Source organism: Brettanomyces bruxellensis, chromosome 9 (assembly GCF_011074885.1).
Source record: "Brettanomyces bruxellensis chromosome 9, complete sequence".
Taxonomy (NCBI): domain Eukaryota; kingdom Fungi; phylum Ascomycota; class Pichiomycetes; order Pichiales; family Pichiaceae; genus Brettanomyces; species Brettanomyces bruxellensis.
Genome location: NC_054690.1, coordinates 1,942,503 through 1,969,036, shown reverse-complemented (window position 1 = coordinate 1,969,036; position 26,534 = coordinate 1,942,503). Strand labels below are relative to the sequence as shown.

At 42.3% G+C, this 26,534-nt stretch overlaps 9 protein-coding genes across 9 annotated transcripts; 4 read left to right on the top strand and 5 right to left on the bottom strand.

The window, feature by feature from the left end:
* Positions 1–346: 346 nt before the first annotated feature.
* On the bottom strand, positions 347–5,037 carry BRETT_002692 (uncharacterized protein; the record flags this gene model as incomplete). The annotated part of the gene is made up of 3 exons (XM_041281213.1): positions 347–2,723; positions 2,908–2,919; positions 3,158–5,037. The coding sequence occupies 3 exons, from the start codon at positions 5,035–5,037 to the stop codon at positions 347–349; spliced, it is 4,269 nt and encodes a 1,422-aa protein (XP_041139004.1).
* Positions 5,038–5,511: 474 nt separating this feature from the next.
* Positions 5,512–8,688, top strand: BRETT_002691 (uncharacterized protein; the record flags this gene model as incomplete). Its single annotated transcript, XM_041281212.1, has 1 exon — positions 5,512–8,688. The coding sequence occupies one exon, from the start codon at positions 5,512–5,514 to the stop codon at positions 8,686–8,688; it is 3,177 nt and encodes a 1,058-aa protein (XP_041139003.1).
* A 258-nt stretch (positions 8,689–8,946) lies between these two features.
* Positions 8,947–13,251, bottom strand: BRETT_002690 (uncharacterized protein; the record flags this gene model as incomplete). The annotated part of the gene is made up of 1 exon (XM_041281211.1): positions 8,947–13,251. The coding sequence occupies one exon, from the start codon at positions 13,249–13,251 to the stop codon at positions 8,947–8,949; it is 4,305 nt and encodes a 1,434-aa protein (XP_041139002.1).
* Positions 13,252–15,056: 1,805 nt separating this feature from the next.
* BRETT_002689 (uncharacterized protein) lies at positions 15,057–18,149 on the top strand (the record flags this gene model as incomplete). The annotated part of the gene is made up of 1 exon (XM_041281210.1): positions 15,057–18,149. The coding sequence occupies one exon, from the start codon at positions 15,057–15,059 to the stop codon at positions 18,147–18,149; it is 3,093 nt and encodes a 1,030-aa protein (XP_041139001.1).
* Positions 18,150–18,360: 211 nt separating this feature from the next.
* Positions 18,361–19,794, bottom strand: HOS2 (histone deacetylase; the record flags this gene model as incomplete). Its single annotated transcript, XM_041281209.1, has 1 exon — positions 18,361–19,794. The coding sequence occupies one exon, from the start codon at positions 19,792–19,794 to the stop codon at positions 18,361–18,363; it is 1,434 nt and encodes a 477-aa protein (XP_041139000.1).
* A 592-nt stretch (positions 19,795–20,386) lies between these two features.
* Positions 20,387–21,174, bottom strand: RPS10B (ribosomal 40S subunit protein S10B; the record flags this gene model as incomplete). The annotated part of the gene is made up of 2 exons (XM_041281208.1): positions 20,387–20,697; positions 21,123–21,174. 2 exons carry the CDS (start codon positions 21,172–21,174, stop codon positions 20,387–20,389), a joined length of 363 nt encoding a protein of 120 aa, XP_041138999.1.
* A 740-nt stretch (positions 21,175–21,914) lies between these two features.
* On the top strand, positions 21,915–22,961 carry BRETT_002686 (uncharacterized protein; the record flags this gene model as incomplete). Its single annotated transcript, XM_041281207.1, has 1 exon — positions 21,915–22,961. One exon carries the CDS (start codon positions 21,915–21,917, stop codon positions 22,959–22,961), a length of 1,047 nt encoding a protein of 348 aa, XP_041138998.1.
* A 436-nt stretch (positions 22,962–23,397) lies between these two features.
* Positions 23,398–25,023, top strand: BRETT_002685 (uncharacterized protein; the record flags this gene model as incomplete). The annotated part of the gene is made up of 1 exon (XM_041281206.1): positions 23,398–25,023. The coding sequence occupies one exon, from the start codon at positions 23,398–23,400 to the stop codon at positions 25,021–25,023; it is 1,626 nt and encodes a 541-aa protein (XP_041138997.1).
* A 295-nt stretch (positions 25,024–25,318) lies between these two features.
* BRETT_002684 (uncharacterized protein) lies at positions 25,319–26,269 on the bottom strand (the record flags this gene model as incomplete). Its single annotated transcript, XM_041281205.1, has 1 exon — positions 25,319–26,269. One exon carries the CDS (start codon positions 26,267–26,269, stop codon positions 25,319–25,321), a length of 951 nt encoding a protein of 316 aa, XP_041138996.1.
* Positions 26,270–26,534: the final 265 nt, after the last annotated feature.

Genomic DNA, 26,534 nt, shown 5'->3' with positions numbered 1-26,534 from the left:
AAACCGACAAGAACCTTTCTATTTGTACCTATTGTATGGCAAGAACCGGACCTACTGTGTGGTGGTGGGCAAATATACACTGCGCGGAATTTCTTTAGATTTAAATACAGTTCAGGGACCGCGTGACCCGTAAGAGAGAATACATCCTTACACTCCGTACTTCGTTGCTTGTGTCTGTTCACTACCGCTTGTTTTCCCACATGCAAAGCACCAACTCTCCATTTTTAGAATTCATATTGTCCATTACAACAGCTGATATACAAATATAACAAAATATAATCTACAACGCAACTTGCGCAAGCCAGACCCACCGACGCAAAAATATGAGCATACGTCACGTGCTTTGTCACATGATCTCAGCCGTCGCCAGCCTCTGCTGTTTAACCTTTTTTCTAAACATGAGCACCGGCTTTAGGAATGGATGCTTTAGTAGTTTTGCCGCACTAACTCTTTTACGGTAATCTGTTTCAAAAGCTAAATCTAGGAAGTCTTTTGCCTCGGGTGATGAATCAGCTGGATATTCTGGTAGTACCATATTTCCTATTCTGAAGATGGCCTGCATCTGGGAAAATCCGGGGTACGGATGTTCGGCGGTGAACATCTCCACGGCCAGACAGCCCACAGACCAGATGTCTGATTTTTCTGTAGATGCCGTTTGCTTCACCACCTCAGGAGCCATCCAGTAAACGGAACCCTGAAATGAAACCCTCCTGTTCTTTTTCTCACTATCGTCTTGCACATCTGTCTCCAGAACTCGGTGCGGTGTGATTTTTTTCGAAATGCCAAAGTCTCCAATCTTCACAGTTCCATTTATATCGATCAAAACGTTGGCACCTTTGATGTCCCTGTGGATGATGCCGTTATTGTGCAAGAATCTGACTCCAATGAGCACCTGCGTAAGGAAGTTTCTCACTAGTGGCTCCTCAAATGGACCATATGTGTGAAGCATTGAGGAAACAGAGCCTCCAGGAATGTACTCGAGAAAAATGTACATCTTCTTGGTGTCCGAAGCTGTTCCAAGATACCTGACAATATTCTCATGGTGCAACTCCCGAAGAAGATCCATCTCTCTCTTTAATGCCACCACCATTCTGTTTCTAGAGTCCTCCGAGGATGTCGGTAGATCAACCTCTTTAACCGCCATAAGTTCTCCAGTAAGACCATCCAAACCAAGAAAAACAGACCCATACGACCCCTGCCCGATCTTTGCACCTTTATGCCACACCGATGGCCCTTTGCTGATCTCATTCGCCCATATGTTCTCGATGCTTCCATCCATATCTGGCTTCATCATCTTACTGTAAGCTCTCGTGAGACTGTTCACACCATCATCTTCCTCTTCTAGAAGACTGATCGATGAAGAGTCCTGCTCACCAGATGCCTCATCTGTCTTATCGTCAGATACTGCTTTCAAAGTGTCTTCGCCTACAGCGTTGACCTTTTCTACAGAGTGTGAACCTGAAATAAGCCGGACTGCGGTTTTGACCTTGCTTTCAACGCCTTCTTCAGTTTCTGTTTCCGTGTCATCTTCCCCTTCATCCTCATCCTCATCCTCATATTCTCCATCAAGCAAGTCATCTTCATCCCTCTCCTCTTCATCATCTTCATTCCCATTCTCATCTTCATTGCTATTCATGCCCCTTCCAGTATCTCTCAATGCCCGATTGCTCGACAAAAGAACATCGCCAACTGTCTGGTTAATCCTCATAGGGAAACCAGTAGACACGTGCGCGGCAGATATTCCACTCATCATGGAATCCGGCCGGCTCATCATTGAGAAGTTCGAGTAAATCGAATTTCTCGAATTCACAGCTTTCGAAAGACTGCTAGCATTGCTTAATCTGTTGCCAAGACTCTGCATTGATTGCCGCTGCATAACTTTATTGCCGTAAACAGACATCCTGTACGAGTTTCTCATCACTTTCTTCAATTCGATTGGACCAACATCCGGGAAATACTCGCTCAAATTCGTAGAAATAAGCTGGCTGGGAGGTCTCTGACCCATAATGTTGCGAAGAAGCATCGATCCCCTTTCCGGATCGCCTGTCTTGCTTTCTCCATACATGGAAAGAATGCTGTTTGATTTATCAATAGCGGCAGCAGAAGGTGCCTCACCAGTACGGCAAAAGATGATCCTACCCTTCTCCTTACTGCTGGGAGAGTTGCAGATTGTTGCAAGCTCGATGTTGAACATTAGATGGACCGACTTCTTGCTGTCTATGTAGTATGTGGACCACTCGTCTGCAATAAGCGGACTCGATATCCCTGTTTCCTGCAATATCCGCTTTTTTATGGCTGTTGAATTAAAGCACTTCGTAATATCAATCTTGTGGTCTTTACCATCCTGTGTGATGACCCTGATTATGTTCTTCTGCGAACCTGCCAAAGCTTCCGAAGAGCTCAATTTCTGTCCATTGTTCTCTCTAGTCTGTTTCACCTGATTCATCGTGAACTCTTCCACATCCATGAGTCCCGTATAAGACTCCTTGATTGAGTCCGCAAGCTTCTGAATGGGAATCCTCGACTGTATTTTTTCAATGTTGAGTAACGAGATTACAATCTCGATTCTAAGCCGATCTCCAACTTTCGTAATGCCCATCTCCTTTAGCGCTGGTTTGTCCATTATCGACAAAAGATCGGCATTTATATCCAACTTCTCAAACAATGGGAAGTATTGCTCACATGACACTGACTGTAAAAGCTCAAGCAGCTGTATTTGGTCTCTTTAGTTGGTAATATTTCAGTTAGTATGCATTTTTCAAACTTGTGAGACGTAGCTAATAAATCACTACTTACGCTTCCTGCATCTCGTTCAGGATATCAAGTGTAGTCTTGATGTGAATTTAATATATACACCTCTGGAATTCGGATAGATGTGATATTCAACCTAAATATTTATGTACTTACTTCGCCATCTCACTTATACATACCCAGTATCACAGTTACCAGGTTCGAGAAAATAATGGGGACGATCGACTGGAATGACAATAGGAGCGAATTCAGCGAATTCCCGCTTGAGTTCCCCACACAAAGAAAAAACTAAAATAAAAATAAAATAATGCGGTGGCAGCCTGTTCAATCTATAAATATTTCGAAATCGTTTAACCAAGTACCACTAACAAAAGCCGTCCGTTGTCTAAGCAATCACTCTTTTCACTTTAGGATATCAAGAACCTTTTCTGTGGCTGCTGATGTGCCTATCCGCCGACTGAGACTTTCGACGCTAGACTGTTGGCTATACATATCTCTCAAAATAGCCTTATGAGTCTTTCTCATCGAATTGAAACGGCGAATAATCTCTTGGGCTTGCATTTCATGCCACCCAGAAACACTCCTTGCACTGTCAGCAAGCGGTGCGGCTGTAAAACTTTTCAAAGCCAGGATAAATCTCGCAAAAGTCATCATTTCATACTGTTTCATGCATTCTAGGAGCTTGCTTAAAGATGTGATTATGCTCATCTTAGACTCGATATTCTTTATCTCCGAGCTCGTTGTACCCTCCAGAACCTCCTTCACATATCCAGTAAACAAAGTGTTGCGTGAGTTCATGGAAACCTCAAATTTGAGCAAGTACATCGAAACTTGTTGCTTTTCGCGCTCGCATTTGTTCAAATACATCTGATAGGTACTACCCACCGAATTCTCGTAAAATAATTCCGTTCTTGGTGTCATGTCTTTGCCAGAACTACTTCTTCCTGTTGTACCCGGTGAACTTTCCATCACATCCTGCGACATGTTGTTGAATATGGTTGCAATATGAATGGTGTTGCGTATTACACACTCTATTTCATCCAGGCATTTGGTCTTCAATTGCTTGTACCAGCTCTTAAATCCTGCCATTGATACCTGGATCTCACTGCGGAGATACATTATGCTTTGATCCTCTGCGGAATATCTACTCATTTCCCGCCATTTCTGCTTGTTTTGTGTTTTCCATGTTGCTGGAATCTCAAAAAACGGAAGTTCATCCTCAGTTTGCGTCGATCTCTCAGAACTTCTCAAATTCTGACTATTAATATATCCACGAAGCTTTGTTATCTTGTTGAGTGCACTTACTTCAGCAGGATCACTTGTGTTAAGATTATTCTGAAAGAAATTAATCATTTTTTCAAGATCTGCTACCGGAGCTGTCAATGCTTCCCCAAGATTTGTGTATCCATCCACCAGAAGAATATTCTTGATTGATGCCAACCATCCCTCAAACTTCTGACTTTTCTCGCTTACCATCTTTTCGACCACAAACCTTCGCTGCGATCTGTGAAATATATATGATGGATACACTCTCAAGGCTCTGCTTAAATAATCATTGATAACTTCGATGTTTATTTGCTGCTTTCCTTTTATCTTCTGGTATAGTATCTTATACACACTGTTCATGGTTTCGTTGTTTCCAAAAAGAAGCCTCTTGTGCTTCTGGTTCATGAGAATCACATTTTGCTCCAAATACTCGTTGAGAGATTGCTTCAATGAGGCCAAAAGTTCAAAATGATGCAAGCTTGCCTTGCATATACTCTCTAGCTCAAGGGATGGAATGAGATCTTGCAATGGCCGCTTTTCTTTTTGATAAAGAGGATCGAATGGAGAAAATGGCTCAGAAATGGCTACAACCAGGCCCTGTTTCTTCACTCTTCGAAGTGAGTGGGATCTGGTTTTTGAACTTGCAGTTGTTTCTTTGGCAAAGGTTGCTTTATTGCTTGTTCTTCTATTAATTTCCGACTTGCTTCTACCCAAAGCTTCCTTTTTGCCTCCAGAGAGTGCCCGCATGGTCTTTCTTCTCTCTTCAATTTTTCTTATTTCCTCTCCATCGTTCCCTCTGGTGTAGTACCAAAGTGAATTTGAGTAGGGATTGTCGAATTCTGAATTTGATTTTCTATGGAATATGGCAGATGGCACGTACGGATTAAAATATTTGATTTCTTCATTATAAGAAACTAAACTGCTACTGTCGCTGCTGCTTTCTCTATCGCTTAATATATTTGACCGTGGTGTTGTATCTATTGGAGAGTATTCGGAAGAAGTAACTTTATTTAGAGTCATGTGTTGGTCTGATTGGCTGGTGCTGGTATTTATGTATTGTGGCGGTGCAAGCCATATGGAAACAGATATTACGGTGTGTATATCGATTTTCAGCTAAATCATTTATTTTCGGAAGAACAGTTTTTATTCAATATATAATATCTGAGCATTGCAAAATCTTTCTATAAATTTAAACTGGCTCATTACCATTGCCTAAGCGTACTAGCATCAGACATGTTTTAAATATGTGGCGGTGCAGTCTGATACTTCCTTAGCATAAACTTTTTTTTGTGTCTTCACTATTATTGTTGTCCTATCTTAGGCATGGCGCACTAAAAAAATAAAAAATAAAAAAAACTTGGAGTAACAGCGATGTATCACATGTGAATAGAGATGGAACCATGTGGCCTTTAATTGGACCGTTCTGAATACTACAACGTATAGTATAGGCTTTGATATATTTAGGAGGATCTCTTCTTAGGCTGGACAATTGAGATGTCACTTTCCTCTTGGAGGCAGTTCCCGTTTTTTGACTGTATTCCTATTAAAGATCCTAACTATGGGCAGGAACGAGGCAAAACACTTTATTCCGATCCAACGGTCACAGCAATAGGCTCAACGGCCGATTTTTTGGTCATTGCAAACTCGAAATCGATTATCAAGTTTATTGACCGCAAGTTCAAGCTCAAGTATTCATTTCAAGCTTATGATTCTTCTTACACCATAACCAATATTTTTCATATAGGAATTTCAGCAGATGCTACACCCCGAATACTGTGTTCAATTGCGGAGGTTCAGGGCAAGCCCACGATCCTAAAGCTATGGAGTATCAAGAAACTTCTATCGATGACAAAAGCAGTCGATTACGAAGCTGATTACTTGAGTCAATGTGTGATTTCCAACGGTCCTAATAATCATCCTTTAACATGCTTTTCGTACACAAGCGATTTCAAAACGTTGGCATTTGGGTATGCAAATGGTACTGTGATTTTAGTAAGGGGCGATTTTATACATGACAGAGGTTCCAGGCAGAAAGTTGTGTATCAGAATGAAGATCCTGTCACCTCTGTCCAATTCAAAGATGATACTCTGCTCTTTGTAACTACAACATCGAAAACCTTAACAATTCGAACATCGACCCGGAACACAACTGAATCAGAACAGATTCTCGAAGGACAGAAAGGTGCCGATGTAAATTGCACGGGTATTATATCTGGTGATTCCGATAAGACAAAGAGACTGGTCGTGGCTAGGAAAGAAGGTCTCCAGTTTTATAACAGCAAGGGGAAAACGCACAATCTTTTGATCAACATTTCTAAAAGCAGGTTATTCGTGTACAACGAGCGTTACATATTGTTTGTTACTTCAAGGAGTGAATCTTTGACTGGAAACAGCGATGGGAATGTCGACTCTATGGAAACTAGCGTTTCGACAAGTGGGCTTTTAATAGTTGATATAATTGGCAGATTTATTGCCTTTAACCAAGCTTTGACAAGCACTGTGGTGAATATTTTTGAAATGTGGGGCAGCCCGTATCTATACACCATGGATGGAATGCTTTATAGGCTACATGAGAAGACACTTTTGCAAAAGCTTGATATTCTCACCAAAAGCGATCTTTTCCCTATGGCAATACAACTGGCTAAGGATTTCCAATCGGAAGATGATAAGATCATGGAAATCGAACAGCGTTACGCTGACTATCTCTATGAGAAACAGGCAGACTACTCTGGCGCCATTGATGAATACATTAAATGCATTGGGTTGGGGAGAACAAGTGAGGTGATTCGCAAATATAAGGAAAACTCGATGATCCCACACCTCACGAAATATTTAGAGGCGCTGGTCGCTTTTGGAACGTCGAATCAGGATCACGTGACTCTTCTTCTCTGTTCGTACTGCAAGTTAAAGCAGGATAAGAAAATCAAGGAATTTGTTGACTCTATTGAAATCGACGAAGACCATGAAGTAAAAACGTTGGAGGGCGAAGCATCCAAGGATTTTGATAAGGAAACAGTGATATCGCTTTGTAGAGACAGCGGATATTGTAGTATAGCATCTTCTATTGCTCGGAAATTTAATATGGCCTCACTTGTTGTTGATATCCAATTGAATGATCTTCATAAGCCAAAAGCAGCCCTGGCATACATGAGAAGTCTACCCGTGGATGATCTTCTTCGTGTCCTACTTGATAAAGTGAAGCAGTTGCTGGATGAGCTTCCCAATGAGACAACGCAGCTTCTTATTGATGTTTTCACTGGTAGCTATCAGGCTGAAGCAGCACTTAGCGACCAAATATCGACTGCTTCTTCCTCATTCGAGAAAAGCTCTTCCCATTCCAAGGCAAGTGGCAGCCTTAATCACCCTCTTCTTACATCTTACAAACAGTTTGTGGCATTTATGGGTGGAAATGGCACCTCTTTCAAAGAGGATACCAGTTCGGCGACAAGTTCAACAGTTGGAACCGCTATTATACCCAAAGATCCGACGTACTTACCACCGCGGCCAAGAATTATCTTTAAATGTTTTGTGAATCATCCACATGAGTTTGTGATATTCTTAGAGGCGTGTGTTGAGAGTTACAACAAGTTTGGAGGAAAGGAGAGTGACAAGAAGGATTTGTTGATCACGTTGTACGAGATGTATTTGTCACTTGCTAGGGAGAAGCCGGATGGAAAAGCAGATACTGATCATGAGAATAGTGTGCGGAACTGGGAGGGCAAGGCTGTGTCTCTTTTGAAAATTATAAGAGATGAGAATAACTGGAATTTGGAGGACCAGACTTCGCTTCTTCTTCTTTCCAGTGTTGCAGATTTTAGCGAGGGTGAGACTATAGTGAGAGAAGCAGCAGATGAGTCGTCAGAAGGAGTTGCACTCGACATATTTAGATCAGCAGTCATGAAAGAGGATTATGATCGGTGCTGCGAGATAATCGAGAAGTACGGAAGCAAGGAGACGGATTTGTACCGGTTGGGACTATCGGTATTCACGTCAAGTGAGAAGATATACAACGAGGTTGGAGAGGAGAGAATCCAGAAGTTGATATACAAAATTGGAGACGAGAAGCTGATGTCACCGCTAGAGATCATAAAGCAGATCAGTTTAGGCGGCGGCAAGAGCTTTGTGAAGCTTGGATTGGTGAAACAGTATCTTCTAAACTATATCCAGAGACAGAAGATCGAGATTCAGAACAACCAAAAGTTGGTCGACTCCTATAGAAGCGACTTGAAGGTAGTTGAATCAGGGATAAACGGTTTACTCAAGCAGCCCCAGACGATCAATCAGACTAAATGTTCAGCCTGCGGTCAGCCTTTAACTTTCCCACTTGTCCATTTCAAGTGTGGTCACTCGTTTCACGAGCACTGTCTAACATCGTTTGCTGGATCACAGGCCAGTTTGGTTGCTGGAAATGAAGGTGATGAGCTGGTGTGTCCACGATGCGCCTCACAGTATGAGATGATAGATATCTTGAAGAAACGCCGGGAGGATGTGAGTCAGAAGAATGATTTGTTGAATGCGGCTCTTACAGGCAGCAGTGACAGGTTTAAAGTGATGCTTGGTTTTATTGGAAGAGGAGCATTACAGTCGCCAAAGGTGGTTTACACTAAGCAGGAGGAGGGTAATGGAGTAGTTGATGATAATGGTGAAGGATCGGAGAAGGGGAAGAAGTGAAGGTACATGCGGAACAGAGGTAGATTGTTACAGGATTCATTATTATACAGCAATTAGAAGCAAAAGCAAACGGATGAAGTAAAAAAAGGAAAGAAGCAATCAAGGGATAATAAAACGAATAAAAAAGTAAGAAGCATAGCGGGAGAAGAAATGAAATAATATCAAGTAGAAAGAAAATAAAATAGAGTAATGAAGAATAAGAATAACAATAACAATAAAAATAAAAATAAAAATAAGCCATGAGATCTAAAGTGGAACTCATTCGACCCATCTTTGAAGCAACTCCGGGTTGTTCTCGTATGCCTGCTTGCACATAATCATGATTTCTTTCGTGCTAAGCTTGTTCTTTTTGGAAGGATCCGCAAGCCCGGCACCTCTGTACAAAGTCAAGAGATCGGGTGGTATGACACTAAGATCATCATGCTTTTCGATCATGGTGTTAACAACTTCGATGGCCAAGAAGTGGTTTTCTCCGTTAGGAATCAGTTCGGTGGAGTCAGGCATCTTAGCGGTATTCTTTGGCTTCGAGTATAGAATGTTTGGAGTGAGGACTGTTGCCAAGTTGTGGATGTCCATCTTGGATCCGGTCTCCTCATCGATGTGGCAGAAGGTGGCGACCCAGTTCAAAAATGCAAGCAACACCTCGGTCAAGTCTCTGTGCACTTTCGGGAGCATCGCATAGGCCAACTTGAGGATCCGGTCGCGTTTCTCGGGCTCATCGGCATACTTCTGCGAGAGGATGAACAAATCGTAGAGCTTGAAAGTAAGCAAAGGGTCCGGGAGACCACGCGCAAACTTCTTGAGCAAAGCAGCTAGCTGAATCTGGTTTTCGCTGTACAGATCCGGGACGGTGTTTGGGTGGGCATCAATCTCGCCCATCAGCTTCTTCAAGCGCCGGATGTTGCCGTTTAATCGGAAAACACCCTCCGCACTGAGATCCTTGGTCCTCATGGCATTGATAATCTCGTCAACAAGTGTAGGAATGCGGAGTTTCTCCGGACCGACACCGAGATCGCTGTCGACGCCATACTTGGCAGAAACGGCCTCGAGAGGCTCTCCGAAGATCTTGTGCACGTTTGTGTATGCATTCTTCTTGTTTCCACCAAAGAGCTTGCCCCAGAACGAGGGCGTCCGCTGCACGTCAATGAACGAAACACAGTCCTCAAGCGTGAGCTGGTCACTCAGAAGAATGTGCAATGCAAACGCTGCAACATGTCTCAGCTGCTCGTACTGCAAAGGAGACAGCTCCGAGAACCGTTTGGGTGTCTGGTGCAAGGGTGTGCCAGCCTGGATGTCAGGGGAGGCCGCAGCAGCAGATTTCTCGGCGGTACCCAGAACGGAGTCCTCGAGCTCGACGCGTCGATCAGCGTCGGACGCGGAGGCGGAGGCGGATTTCTCGTGCCTCGTGCTCTGCAGGTTCGCCCGGTTTCCCGCAGGTGCCTTGGCCACCTCTGCACCAGAACTTGCCGCCTTCAGGCTCTTGCTTAGACGCTTCCGGACAGGCTTTGGGACGGGCAACGTGGACGTGGCAGTCTCATAGTTGCGTTTCTGGAAGCGGAAGGCGTTCGGCCGGTACTCCCTGGCCTGCTCTGAGGAGACGATGCGAGGAATATCGTCCAAGGTGAGGCCCTTTTCGTTCTTCAACAAGTTGGAGGTGGCGTCTAGGTTGACATTGGAAGGGGTGGACTCCATTGGGACGTCTTCGATAGTCAATCTCTTTGAGCCGCGGCGGCCTAGACTGCGGTTTTTGTGAAGGAACTTGGATGATCTTCTTGAGGAGGGTGTATATTTGGTGGATGGGACAGAGGTGTGGAGTAATTTATTTTCATTTAAGCCGTCCTTTAATTTATCCTTTAATCCATCTCCTAATCCATCTCCTAATCCATCTTTCGATCCATCTCCTAATTCCTCCTTCAATCCATCCTTCAATCCATCCTTCGATTCATTTTCATTTGATCCCTCCCCCTCCTCGGTCCCCGCCGTCGAGGCCTCCGGCGCCTCGACAATGACCGACCGCCGCAGCTCGCCAGCAGCACTGCCTACCTTGCGGTTCTGTCTCAGGGACCGCATCCGCGTGATGTCCAGCACCTGCTGCGAGTACCGGTCGTCCTGCTGCAACCGGCGGCCATCTGTGGCCTGGGAGATCAACCCCCGCTTGGCCATGGCGTGCTCGGACCGTACCAGGGCAATCTGCAAGAGATAGATTAGCTGCTGGTAGGATGAGACCTCGGCGAACCCGTAGTGAGCATCCGGGTCGTCTGAGCCGCAGTCCTCGCACAAAACGGCCTGGGTGGAGGCATTGTAGGAAATTTCGCTCACCAGGGGGCTGCCAGGCCCGGCATCAAGCTGCAGACCGCACCGGGCACACCGGAGGCAGGCCGGGTGCCATCGCAGGCCGCCGAACCGGAAGCAACGGGCCTCGATGCTCTTCTGGCAGGCCTGGCACGCGCCGGTGGCCCGGTAAGGCACGCGGAGCACGGCGAAAATGTCGTCAGGACACCCGCGGTGGGCGGAAATCGCCCCCAGGTACCGGTCGGTGGCCCCAGTGGTGCCAGTGAGCCGGTTGTACTCCAAGGAGTGCATGAGCGTGTTGCGGGAGATTAGCTTGATGTAGTGGGCCAGCATCGAGATCATCGAGAGCAACTCCCGCGAGTCTTTCGACTGCGACACGCTCCGCTGGCTGCTGTCCCGGAGAAACGTTAGATACGACATCAGCTTCGACGACAAGCTGCGGGGCTCCTTCGTGAGGGCCGACATCTTGCAGTATCTGTCCTTCTTGTAGTCGATGTGCAACCCGTTCGTCCGAGCGTACTCGTTCAACGTGTCGATGCCCTTGAACAGGCACTCGATCTTCAAAACGAGCCTGCCCGACGCAACCAGCCCCTGAGACTTGTTGCTGACTGTTGCCGCGTGAAGCATGTCCGAGATGCACGTTGCACACGCCTCCTCGAACTCCGAGAGCGTCACCCAGATCGAGATGGTCATCTTCTCAAGTGCTGCCTCCATCGCCAGGAGTGCCTGTGGTGTAGGAGTGTCTGTCTTCTCCCCCTCACTGTTGCTGCCACCACCAGCACCACTCTCCGCCACACCTTGCACCTCCCCCGTGCAGTCAACGGTCACATCCACCCCCCAGAACTTGTGAATCATGAAACACTCCGGGTGCCACTGCTGCTCGCTGCCTCCCCGGTGCATCTCCACGTACTGCTTCAAGATCGCCGACTTGCATGCCTCGCAGTGGGACGCGTACAGCAGCGAGTAGTGGTAGTGGCAGTATATACGGCCGCCGTGTTCGTAGTAGTCCTCAGTCTCGAACACCCGATGGCAAACCTCGCAGTAGAAGTGCTCCGGGTGGTACTTCCGGCCTATTGCCGTGATGTACGACCCTCTTATCGCCCGGTTGCAGTTGTAGCATATCAGGTTAATGCGCCTGAAGTAGTCGTACTCACAGAGGGGGACCTGGATGGTATTCTTCTGTCTTTTTTCTAGTTTTTGTTCTTGTCTTTTTTCTTCTCCTTTCACTTCTCCTTTCACTTCTCCTTTCACTTCTCCTTTCACTTCTCCTTTCACTTCTCCTTTCACTTCTCCTTTCACTTCTCCCTTTTCTCCAACCTCCACGTCCTCTGCAAAAAACTTGTCAGAACACAACTTCCCGCAGTCGTAGCACTTGAAGCAGCCCACGTGGTACTTCCGGCCCATTGCCTTCACCAAGGTCCCCACTATCTGCTTTCCGCACGCATAGCAGTACTTCGGAGCTCTCTTGTGGTGCAAGCTGCTTTTCTTGTCCGAGCTTGAGCTGTCCTCTGTGGCTGAACTGCCCACTTTGTTTGGAGTATTTGCTTTATTTAGCACCATATTTCCTGGAGTACTCACTTTATTTAGTGTATTCGCTTTATTTAGTGTTTCCATGTTTCTTGGAGTACTCATTTTCTTCTGTGCTTCCTCTTTATTTAGTGTTTCCATCTTATTTGGTACTCCCTCCTTTCCTGAAGTATTCACTTTCTTTAGTGCCTCCTTTCTCCCGCCACTTGTCCACCGTTGTTTCTCTCCTCCCCAACCCTGTTCCGCCGGTACTGCCCGCGGAGTTGGCACCTGTTCCCGCGGCCCAGACCGTCCCACAGGCTCGCTGAACGTCTCCCGCGGACGCATCCCGGCATCTCTACGCTGCTTTTCTCCAAATGCTACATTTTCCAACGGCCTGTTCGTATCCGCCGACTCCTGAAGGGGCGTACTGACCGCCCTCTGGTTGCCCACACTCAATCTGGCCTTCCCGGGGCCAAGCGGAGGGATAAACCGCTGCCAGTCTGTCGTGCTGCCGTGCAAACGCGAAGTTCTCCGACCGCTCTTGTTTGGGACCCGCGGTGAGTGCTTCACGGGCTGATACGTGGGCAACGGGGAGCTTGGGCTATGTTCAAAGGCGTTCGACGTGAAAATCGGCGAATTGTTCGCATACGAGTGGATCGTATCTCTCCTCATGCTTTTCTGCTCCGCCATCCGTGGCTGTGGGATCTCTGCCACGCTTTTTTTGGTTGCGTCCTCTTGGCTAAGAAGCTGCTCTTGAATCATGGCTGATGCTAATAGTGAAGATGTGTTCTGCTGGTGCTTGAAGTAATGTGTTTGATGTAATGTATTTGCTTAGCACTTGTAATGTATTTGCTTCAGTACTTGAATATAGTTGATCTAGCACTTGAATCTGCTTAAATACTTGTAATACGTTTGCTTAGCACTTGTAATATGTTTGCTTAGCGCTTGTAATGTGTTTGATTCAGTACTTGAATATGTTTGCTTCAGTACTTGAATATATTTGATTCGGTATTTGCCTTAATAGCACCAATACTGCTAACCCTCTGTGATACTCTGTAATGTCAATTTTCTCCCAATTACAAAACTCGTTGGTGATTTGCAAATGATAGCCAATATGAAATAAACAAATGACAAATCTCCAAGCGTACTCGATCGGCTTTTTATACCAAGTGCCACTCCCACTTTATGCACAAAACCTTTGCAAACCTGTGTAATGTCGATTATGCAAACGATTGAAAAGAAGAGCAGAAATGACACGACTCAGTCGATGGTGAATTTCTCTCTTCAACTTTCAGTGATCTCAGTGTGTTTGGAATTACCCCAAAGAACGTGTATCTCAACAAAATGAATGATATTTGATACCACACGAAGCTTTACTAGTGTATCCAAACCCTAATCTCCAAATTTAAAGAATGTTTTTTGATGTCAAACGACGTGGATCAATCCTTCAAACAAGAAAAAACATAGGGTTAGTGTTTGTTGTTTTTCTGTCTACTTCATTTTTTTATTTTTTTTCCTTTTTGCATGCTCATCTGAGCTCGCTGTTTATCGCACTTGGCTCCTTTGGGGAATTTTTCTTTTTATACCCCCTGATTCCATTTTTCTTCCTTCCTCAACTTTTTTTTCACTATGCTACTATTTTAATTTTTAATTCCAATAACCCGCTTTACGTAATAACCCCTTCCATGCATTGTCCTTGTCCCCTCTCCAAATACACTTTCTCAGGTTTAATTAATCCTTTAACGGGAGGATATATTCTTTTGGCTTTGTTGTTTTTTCTTACTTAACCTTTCTTCCTCCCATCTTCTTAGGTGTGTTGCTTTTGTTTACTTACGAATTTAGCCATTTCTAGAGTGCGGGACAAGTTTCCAAATTCCTGGCTTACTTGTTCTGCACTGGCGATTGCCTATTTTCCGTCACATCTATTAAATTTGCATTAAGTTCTGTGTTGCAAAGATGGAATTTTGCAATATATTGAGGTTACGGTTCATCAAAGTCCCTTGAAGTTGCTACTTTCTTACCTGTGCAGCGTTGGTTATGTAATGCTTTTAGATTTATTCGATTGTTTGTTCTCGCCGTTCAGCCAAAAGGGATATTGTTTCTTGTGAATTTGATGTTATAATGTTCGTTTCGAAATACTTTACAGGGGATTTGCCACGTGATAATGATTTTCTTAAGGTTTTCGAACGTCTTTTTTTTTTTTTTTTTACTCCTATCTGATCCTACTCTACTCATCCTTACTATCCTGCATTCATTTTTCAAATATAACCAACATCAAAATTTCTTACCTTCCACTTTTTTTTACTGCGTTATAACCTCTTAACACTTTCACTTCAAGTACACGGCATCAATATTTAGCTTGTCGATACCTTGGCAATCTTTGAGCGGCTGCATTGCAGTTGTGATCGGGGAATTTGTGCTTTTTTTTTTTTATACTATTTACAGTATTGATCTCACTTCACTCTGTACATGGATTATCTAATAGTCAGGTAATTCAAATCAAATATATCAATATAGTGTTAGCTTCGTTTTCATAGAGTGGCTTTTGTCTAGCTGTGCTTGCATTCATGTCTCATTCTGTGAATGATCTCCTTTCACAGTCGCAATCCCGAAATCAACAAGGGTCTGCTAATAACCTAGTTAAAGCTTCGAAAAGTACTAAACGCCGTCCCATCAAAAAACGAAAATACTCCAGGGGAGGATGCAAAGAGTGTAAAAGGAGAAGGCTCAAGTGTGATGAAGGAAAGCCCAGCTGTTGGAATTGTGCCCACTTGAACAAAATTTGTGTTTACGAGAAAAAGATCAAGTTCGTTCCTTCCACCGGTTATGTTGCCGATCAGAGTACTGCCGCATTAGGCAAGGCTTCAAACGATGATGGAGTCGGTAGTAGCCGGAGTTTCGAACCTTTGCCCTCATTTAAGAGTGTTTCCTCAACTGTTTCAGAACCTTCTTCCTTCGAATTTAGACATCAGGCTTTGCCTAACTTGGGTTATCCTTCAAATGTGATATCGTCATCAACAGGAACACAATTTCTGGGCAGCAGCTTAAATATGGGCGCCTCTTCGCAGCAGATTGGACATAATGGGGGCGACATCTTTCGAATGCCACAATCTTCTCATTTCATATTTACTACTCCTTCCATTCCACTTGCCCAAAAACAGCAAGTCAACGATAATCTTATCAACGGTGCTAGTAATGTGATTTCAGACTTGAATGATATCATCCAGCATTATAATTTTGAGCCGGCCTCATCACAGAATGTGTTTTACAACACGCAATCACAGCAACAACCCCAGTTACCACAATCTTCATATTTGCCAATTCATAACGTTCCGACATCTTATGCTCTGTCCAATGTTGGATCCACTGGAAATGCAGATGTCAGCTCGGGCACTGAGCCAGATTCACAAAATGGTACCAAAAAATGGTTGCACACCTCAAATAGGAGCAAATCAAAGCGTAATGGTAGAAAAAAAGGGCATCAATTGAAACAGCAAGGGCTTTCCGCATATCCATCACCACCCATTGCTATTACCACTTCCAAATCTTCACACAGGTTTGACTATTTGTATGTTTTGAACCATACAATCAGCTCCTCGGAGTTGCTCTCCTTATGTGAATATTTCGGCTGGTCTGCAAAGGATTCGCATATCAACTATATAAAGATATTCGTGACCAAGATACAGATGAAATTCATTCCATTCACCACCTCTTTTCTAAATAACGCCTATATAAAGTGCTTTCTCTATGAGGCAAAGAGTTCCCCCCCTTTGCTCTATGCCATATTGGCAATCTCCGCTAAATACGAGCTCACCAAAGTTAGCGAAACTAAAACTGGCATCTCTGATGCCCAGAGAATCCAGACCATGGAATTTCATCGCAAGTCTCGGTCTGACTATCTTAAGATGTGTACGGAGGCATTGGATCTGATCATGAATTCAAAAACAAAGACTTTGGAAAATATAGAGTCTCTTCTAATGACGATTTTAGTTCTTGGGTCAGATTTTTCTGGTGTTGAAGGATCACAGTGGAGGTCACACTTGAAAGGAGCCAAAAATTTGCTTCTTCAATACTGCAAGTTCAGACCAGTCTCACTAGAGTTGGTTATTGTGTGGCTCTGGTTTTGTTCCATGGAAACGTTAGCAGGTCTAACTACATTCAATGGTGGTATAATACATGATTTTGATGAGATGCAGGAGTTTTTGGAAGCAGTGAAAAGTGGGAATTCAAGCATTGGTCTTGCTCTTAGAAAGTTTGGGTTTTTGTTCGGGGGCTACTATGTTGAAGAGCATGGAAGCGCAATTCTAAAAGATAAAAAGTCTTTCATCACAGGTGAAAGAAAACCCCTACGTAAAGTCAGCAGGCATCATAATAAATCTGGCAAGGATGACTCTTTAGATTCTGGGTCTAATTCTGATTCTTCTAATGGTTATAATAGTTCTGGGAGCTCAGATGAGAGTATGGGACAGTCAAAAAAGGCTGAAAGGCATAATGAGGCCGTCAACTTTATAGTGGTAGGTGGTCAAAGAATCAGGAAGGTGATGAACTACAATCTGTATGTTGGCTATAACGATGATGTCATGGACGTTATGAATGGGATATTTATCGCTATAGAGTGCATTCGAAAGTTTAAACAAGGTGTTGAAAATGGTAACCAGATTTTTGAGGTATTGAACAGATCGGGAACGCTGAAAAATGAGCAGATTGTTAAGCTGTTTGCTGCAATTTCAAAGGCCAGGTCATTTACCGTAATTAACAATCAGGTACCTTATAGAATACCGTTGGATTCACCTTACCATCCACTTAACAAGAAGGGATATCACTACAATAATCCGACCGGTGTAAACATTATTATCTCCGGATACATCCACGACACTAATCCAAACACTAGGAGTTCAAAGGAGGCGGATAATTGGTACAGCTGGCTGGACCTATCACAGCAATTATACGTTGATGCTTGTCTCCTGAGACTTCTTACCATGGAGGATGGTCTGAGTAGTAATGGTCTCTCAATAAAGAACTCCATGGTGCAAGATGTGGTTAATCGGATGATTGAAAGTCTTGGATGTTTAGTTTCATTTGCAAGGAGTGTCGGTAGTGAAGATATGGAAGCGCTCAACTGCCATTTTAACGAGCCAAGTGTCGTTGGTAAAGATTCTGCGGGTGATGATGGTGTGAGCAGCCATGGATTAAGTGCTAGTATGGCGAAATATGGTGCCACTGCTGACACGCTGGGAATGGCCAATGATTCTAGCATTGAGGAACTTACCATGTTTGGGCCGCTTACCAGAGAAAAGGCTCTAAATATCCAGAAGGAGCACGAACTGGAAAACAGTGAGAAGAATGCAAGAATGAGAAGAGGAAGCAGCAGCAGCAGCGACGGCCAAATCCAGTTTCAGGATTACCTTTACTACCAGTTAGACAGTCGGCTTGTGATGGTTCAATGGCCGTTATTTGTGTGTGGATTGTGCTGTGTGAATCCGAAACATAAACTCATCATCAGTTGCTGCTTTAACACTTTGATGAATTTGGGTGTTGAATCCAGTGAAATGACATTTGCCCGTGTTGTCCGGTTATGGCACAGGCAAAGGGAAGGACTTTTTGATTACGAGCACCAGAATGTATTTGAGGATAGTGGCGATTCCGTTCCGTTTACATAGTTAGAATAGTGCTGTTGCATAAGATTGCAGATTAATGTTATCGAGTGTCCAGCAAGTCAAGTGGGTCTTTAAATATATACTTTGTAGATACTTTGAGGCATTACAACTCTGTTTTATACTTAGTAGTGCAAGTTCACGAGGATTCTGCAGATCCCGGAACAAATTCGTCTATATTACAATTCATATTATACATACCTATACACAGCAGCCCTCATTCGAGCAACTCGCCCGGCCCAGCATCTTCTTTAGCACTAATCCAGTATCTCTGCTCGTTCATGTAGTGATCCCTCTCGCTTTCCTTATTCAGCCTGGACACAATTGCATCCTCTTCATCATCATCCATGTTCTGAATATCAGGCGGAATCTCTTGCATAGAAACGGAAGGTGCCGAATCCAGATACCGCAAGTTTTCCAATGCATGACACCGGATATTCTCAAGATACTCTCTGGTGTTCTTGTTCTTGATCTTCCCGCCTAGTTCGGGGTGTAAGGAGTAGTCCGGTCCGAAAAATGATCTAAATGGAAGATTGCCCGGTAGCTCCGATCTTAAATGCATATTTGTCATAACACTCGTTTCATAGCACCATAGCCGACTCACGTTTCGAGGAGTGTACCCTCCTCCGCCAACACATAGCATAGGAATTCCAAAACTCTTGATGAATTTAACGCATTCTCCATGTGCTTTGATGTTTAAGTTGAAGCCACCCAACCGGTCATGGCCAAGTGAGTCGGCTCCACACTGTTGGATGATCACAGAAGGCTGGAATTTCGTGATCACCTTCTCCATAATCGACTTGAATAATCGCACATACGACTCGTCATCTATTCCGTCTCTTAGCGGCACATTTAGGGCGAAATGCTTGCCACTACCTATTCCAGTCTCGTCATAATTTCCCGTAGCAGGGAAAAACCACCCGTCATACTTGTGGAAAGAGACCGTCATCACCCTGTCCGTCAGATAAAACGCCTCTTGAACTCCATCACCATGATGAAGATCGATATCTATGTATAAAACACGCGGGAAAACCCTGAGGAGGTTCAAAGCCGCCAGTACTATGTCATTCACATAGCAAAATCCACTTGGTGCATACTTCTTGGCGTGGTGGAGGCCACCCGACCAATTTATCGCTATGTCACTCATCCCACTCACCAACTTCCTTGACGCATCCAGTGAGGCTCCAGCATACAACTTGCAATAGTCGTACATACCTTGGAAAACAGGGTTGTCATCATTTATGTTGAATTTTGTAAGCTGCTCGCCATACTTGTGAGCATTTTCCGGTGTGACCGACTCTAGAAATTTGATGTAATCTTCCGAATGAAACTCTAAAAGCTCTTTCCGTGTTGCTGCGCGGGGCATGTATAAATCCATTTGTTCGTATAGCTTGTATCCAATCACCAAGTGATCTGTTAGCATGCATCGAAATGGCTTCATTGGATGTCGCACTCCATAATGGTACCTTGACACAGCTGGATTGTAATGATATGACACGTGTGGGCTGTACCCACCGTCTCCAAATGTATTTACCACCGGTTCAAAAAACGGTGTGTACTTGTTTGTCTTTTTGTCCCCCGATATTGTCGAATCATCATCCAACCAGCTGCTGTCGTACACTGGCATAGATGAAAGAAGTGGTTTAGACATTTGCCTCTAAATTTAATAGGTATTCTGCTTAATTGTGGTATGTATATGTATACCACTCCCCACTAATCACGAAGATGAAGATAATGTTTTTTTTCGTTTTTTTAAACCCTTTCGGACCATCCGTTCACCCAGAGTTGTTTTTTTTTTACTCTTTATTTTCGAACTAGTGTTTTTCTAGTGCCCCCATTTTCTTGTGCATACTACTTAATGTATCATAACACTAACAGCTATATTAAGTCAGCCAACTCTCTTTAATAATAAATTAAAGCGGCCTTTAGACGTATACTTAATCTCGATGATGTCATACATACCAGTCAAGAGGTCACATCATCTCCCATAAATCATAATCCATTCGTAGCTTACATTGTAATTTACTACACTCTTAAATCCTACATGGTGCACTTATTTTATAGTATGAGGTTCTTTCAATTATATTTCACATAAAATAGAAAGAAAGTTGATGTGAGCCAAGCCACGAGTCCCCTTCAAACAATAATTTGCAATGATTAAGGCCCAAATTCCAAAATTAATAGGGAAAATACAGATTACAAGAAAAGACGAAAATTAAACCACATTTGGTTCTTCAATTCACCTAATCTCTCTCTCTTCTTCTGTATCCTTCTCCGTTACCTCTTCTCTGTCCAAATCTTCTTCCCTGAGCTCTCTCTGGTTGAGCTGGAGCAAGCAAAGTCTTTGGAACAATCTCTTCTGGAACATTCAACCACTCTCTCAAGTACTCCAAACCCTCATCGGTCAAAGTGTAGTAGTAGTATTGCCACGAGAACTGAGTCTTGACGTAACCTCTTGAGGTCAATGATTGCATTGACTTGATGACGTACAAGTTTCTGGTTCCTATGTCCTCATGTTCAACCTCAAAGTCCTTCTTTGCGACCAAAACACCCTCTGTATTGAAGAATTAATGTTAGTATATCTTGTTCCAGTGACTTTTCAAGCTGTCTGTTCTCTTAATAAACAAATCACTATTGCTGTTTACAACGCCATAATTCTGTCCAACGATCTCTTATGCCTGCGTGTCGACACCAAGCAAAATTTCTAACTGTAATTATCGACATCTGTTGCCGTGTCTGTTCAGATTTCATCAACAACCCGTTTTTCCTGCTTTTTGTGATCTAAATTTCTTCTTTGCTGCTATTCATACACGGCATACTTTAGCCCCTGAAGCTTATCAAAACGCACGCTTTCAAATGCTATAATCATCGCATCTCCTTCATTAATTTAATGTGGATATTAAACACCTTTGCTAATTCAGATTCTTTTATCACTAAACAAACAGCTTCATCGTGTCCTTGAACTACGAAGTCACTTACCTTGGAAAAGGTACTGGTAGATCTTGGTTCTCTCACTCTTTGGAATTAACATGTTGTGACTTAAATCTAACTATATTTCTTGACGATAGAGAATGTTTAGGCAAGAGTATTAGTAGTACTGTTTTGTAGGTTGGGTTAACTTACTTGTTTTACATACGTTCCTTTTTTTCAAGACTACTTTTTTCGCTATTTTTTCCAGGCCTGAAAAAAATAAACGTCTATGAAATTTCCCTCTCACTGCATATGGGGCAGGGAAAAATTTTACTGCGTAGGGCTTAATCATGTGACCTATACAAATGTTACAATGCATGCACACCTCGCACCTCTATTATAAATGCTTTTCCTCTTATTCCCCTACAAGGAGCACACTAATAAAGAGCAGCTTTTTTATTTATGAATATATTCTTTGTTCAATATTCAGTTATTTCTTGTGGCACTATTATATATTACAATTCTATGAATATTCCAGTTTAGTTCTGCCACGAAAATCTGTTTGCAGCTTGTTCCTTATATTCATGCATCAATGCAATTGCTTGCCGATGTTTCGAGTAAAAATTAAAGATCGAATAATTAATTAGTCTATCGACGCGTCTGAATGTAATTAATGCGAGCGTGCGGCTGAGTCAATCTTATCGCACATATATTATGGGCGGATCCAATTTTGATATTTTGAACAGGTGGTAAGAACGAAGTCGTAGCAAAAAGGTATACTCACATCTGCTTTTGCAGAATCGCAATAAATGCTGCTGCAAAGACCTCTGTTTTACATGCAGTGGCCAGAGAATCAGTCAGATGAGTATTCGTTTAAATGATGAAGAGCAAATCTCTCGAAATGATGGTATTAGCAGTACTTTGCCCACATCAGCGAACTACGTGAGGCATAACCATATAAATAAGCATCAATTAAGTTCTATTGTGGCCAAAATAGAGGAGAGATGTAGTGCTGTGCGTATTCATAACATCCCATTCATTAACATTGGCATTATTTCGGTTTTAGTGTATCTCCTCTGCAGGTTGAGCACTAAATATCATAAATTGTACACGCGATCTTCGTTATTAGCCACAATTGCCACAAACTTGGTTTTGTTCGGCATTGCCGATACTATGGCCCAGAGTATTTCTGCCTTCTTTTCCGATTCTAGACGGATCCATCTTGACGATACCATTAAGCGTGGAGATACTGATGAATATAATTATGAGGATGACAATCAGAGTTCAAGATCCAGAGCATCTAGTGTATCTTCTTCTGGTTACGCACTTGAAATCAATAGATATGTCCGCTCAATGAACTTATCTGATTCCACAGAGCATTATTTTGTTGATTACGGAGATGTCAGTCCAGATATATCTCCACCTCCTGTTGATGTGGAACTAGGTGAAGGGGGCAACCCAGCAAGACAGATTCAGGTTAAAAGAGTTGAATTCTCTCCCACTCGCTTTATCTTCAGAAGATTTTTTGCGTTCATGCTTTGGGGATTTATACAGGCATTTATTCAAGTTGCATGGTACTCTTTCTTGAATAGTATGTATACGGATGATCCTACAATTGTCGGTGTGCTCGAAAGGGATCTTACAGACCAATTATGTTTTTCACCAGTTTCGCTAATCTGCTTTTTCACATATGGAACTATAGTAATTGAATCTGGAACAATGCAGGATGTCAGATCCAAGCTCTACAGGATTTACCTTTCAACCTTGGTTTGCAACTTCTGTCTTTGGTTTCCTGTTCAATTTATCAACTTCCTTGTTATGCCAAGGAGATTTCAAGTTCCTTTTAGCTCTACTATTGGTGTTCTGTGGAATTGCTTTTTATCATTTAGAAACGCCTCTGCCAAGTAAATTTATTTAATTGCTTTGCGTAGATAATTTGCATCGCTTTTTTATCCATTTTTCGTTATTTTTTATTAATGCATTTTTCTTATTTTGATACTTTCTGATTAATAGTCTTTTGTTGTTTTCCTTGTTTTATTCACTCCCTTTAAGATTTTCTTTCGGTTCTTAATCCAACTTTAATGCAATTTACGCGCTATTCTCAATAAGGAAACTGCTGGAAGGGATTTTTTACCCTTTTCCCCCTTTTTATTACTTTTCCTTTCCCTCGTCATTTGATTCTCTTGTTTCTCGCTTTACAAATATATTATATCTTATCCGCTATTTCTTCAAATTTCTTTGTATATTCTCAATTATCTGTCCTTCCTTTTTTTTCTCTATCCGTTGTATTTTGCCTTTAGCATCTTTATAAACATTTCAGCTTTAAAGTACGAACAACCAAAAAATGGTCAAAAGTCCAATTGGGTTTGTTGCAACTGGTAGTTCTGAAACTCAAAATGTGGGAATTAATATGACCGGCATTACTGAAAAGCCTGTGGTTTCTATTCCAGAATCAGGTCTGGGACTTTATACCACAGCAGCTACAGCTGGCACTGCAGTATTTTCTGCTGCAAGAACAATTGATTCGGGTGAGAGTTCGGAGGATTTTCAATATCACTATAATTTAGGTTCAGCACTTGAGGGTACAAAAAATGAATCCGTTGGATTAGGATGTCTTCCAATCCAAAAAAAGCTTCAGGCATTTAGAAAAGGTGCCACCTTTACCATACTGCTTGCTGGAGAGTCAGGAGTTGGTAAAACTTCTTTCATCAATACTTTATTTGACTCGGAATTAATTCCCTTAGCAACTGAGAGTCCAGCCTCCAATTTTACAAATAAGGAACTTGTTGATTTATCAATGTCGGAGGACACTTTTGAGAAGAAGACAACCAAAATAAAACCATACAGAATGGATTTAGTTGAAAATGGCTTTACAATGAGATGTTCAGTCATAGACACCCCCGGATTTGGCGACTATATCAACAATAAATACTGCTGGTATCCTATTACGAGATATATTGATGAACAGTATAGGCGTCTTGCTTATCAGGAAAATCAGCCTAACAGAGTCAACCTTGTCCATAATGAAGTTCATGTTTGTCTATACTTTATTAAACCTACTGGGAAAACTCTTACAACTCTTGATTTGGAAGCAATGAGAAATTTGGCCTCGCGAGTCAACTTGATTCCAATAATTGCAAAGGCCGATGCCTTCAGTAGAGAAGAATTGGCATCATTTAAGCTTACTGTACAACAAGCATTCAAACAGAATGGAATCGAAATTTGTCAATTCATCAAGGACTCGAAAAAAGCGGCTAATGTAATTCAGCAAATGCCACTTACCATCATCAACTCAAATGGGATGTTTAAGAACTCAAATGGAAAACTTGTTAGAGGAAGAGAATACCCATGGGGTTTAGCTGAGGTTGAGAATCCAAATCACTGTGAGTTTCTCAAACTCAGGGAGTTTCTCTTAGGAACACATATGGGAGATTTAATTATTTCCACTGAGGAGTACTATGAGAATTATCGTCGCGACTTTATGAAGTTCAGATTAAGTCTTACAGTTCAGAGGGTTTTAGCTCAAACAGAATTAGAATCGTTAGGATTGCATATTGATGCCAATTACGAAAATAAAGAAACAGATCTCACTTCGGCACGTACGAAGAGAAGCTGGAAATCCGCCACCCTTAGAGAGGCAAAAGATGTTCAAGCGCACATTTCGCCAGAAAGTTTGAATCGACTAACTGAAACGCAGGATTCAATCACCATCCTTAAACTTATAGATAAGATCAGCTTGACGGAAACAGAAAAAGAGTTGGTTCTTTTAAATCCAGCCTACATGGATATGGAACAGTTTGTTAAACAAAAGTTCACCGCAGATGTTAAAAAGGAGAATCAAAGATTCAAAAGTTGGAAGCGAACTTTATTTGAAAGACAGGATAAATTCAATCAAGATATTGATCAACTACATCAAAGGGTCAAAGCTTTGCAGGTCGAAATTCTGAAGTATACTGAGCAAGTAAAATAGAAAGCAAACAAAAAGTGAAATTTGCTAAATTGTGTGACTCTTCCTCTTTGTTACAGTTTATACACTAGTTGCTATTTAAATTGTTCTTATTTATTATGTATGGGAAAAGAATAAGAATGTGTATGTATTCATGTTTGTGTTGTGTTTGTGTTTGTAGTAAATGGCACATGTAAGTTGTGTTCTGTAAGTGCAAATTTGTTTTTAAAAATAAAAGTGTGTTTAGGTATGTGAGTTTTTGAGAATTCAGAATTCGTTCATGCCGAAAATTCCCTGGATAAACCTTTTGTACGGTATTTTACAATTCTGGAGGAACATCATTGTCCAAAATGGTATTTGTTGAACCTGTGGTCTCAGATATGCCTGATCTTAAAAACTTGTATCCATCATTTGCTAAAGCCCGAACAGTATCCAGTGAAGCAATTAGCATAATAACCCTACTATTGTTTTGATCACCCCTTTTTGCTTGACTTTCATGGTAAACCTCAGAAATTCTTTTAGAGGCATTTGCAGGAATGATTCTTAGCTGGTCTAAACGTGTGGAAGCAATTGATCTTGTTCTATCCAAACCCTCATTCATAATCTTCACTGTGTTAACAAGCTCATTGTCCTGATCCTCCAAGATTTTGTTGTCGATTGGATTTTTTGGATCCATCTGGTTGATATATTTGGCCAGATCTTTGTTTAGTGGTTTAACCACCGGATTCACTCTTGAAAGAACAACAGGGCGAGTTCTAGAAGACATCTCATTAACGCGATTTCTTAAACTAGTCCTTGTCTCGTGTATTCTTAATCTAGCCGGTTCTAGTGCCATTCTATCAGTTGTAGATAAAGAATTACTCAGAATTCCTCTTGTCAATTCATAAGTCCTAGTAAAAGGTCCCGTCAAAAAGTCTCTGATATCTCTCATTCTCAAAGTCTTCACTTGGGGAACCGCACTATCAAGCGAACCTAAAACCTGTTCATCAACAAAATTATCGACCATTATTGTATATTCCTTGACAGGGCCCGAGAATGCCAATTGATACAAGTATGGCCTGATGACTCTAGGCATAGAAACCCAATGAGCAATACGTATCCATGAATTTGCTATTGGGTACGTCTTGAGATGTGCATAAAGCTTGAGTTCTTCAGGAATTTCTTTCTTTTGAGTATGGCTTTGCTGATCCATGGAAGTATTTTGCTTCTTAGTCTCCCTTTCCAAAATATTTACAGATTGACTTTGCATCTCTGTTGTCTTTTGATCCATTTTGATTGATATTACCACTAAATATTGGTTGATAAATGTAAACTTTGGCGCTTAAACTTTAACCACTAAAATTGCTGGTAGATTGTTTCCCGCTCAGATAGGATGTTGATGTTCTATATCTGAGAGCTTATTTTTTGCGATTAAACTGTCTATAATATCTTAAATATTTTTCTTATATATATATATGTGCACAACTTCTACAAGAGAGAAGGAAATAATTGACAAGAAAAAAATCCCTTCTGTCCATCATCCTAATGCGGAAATC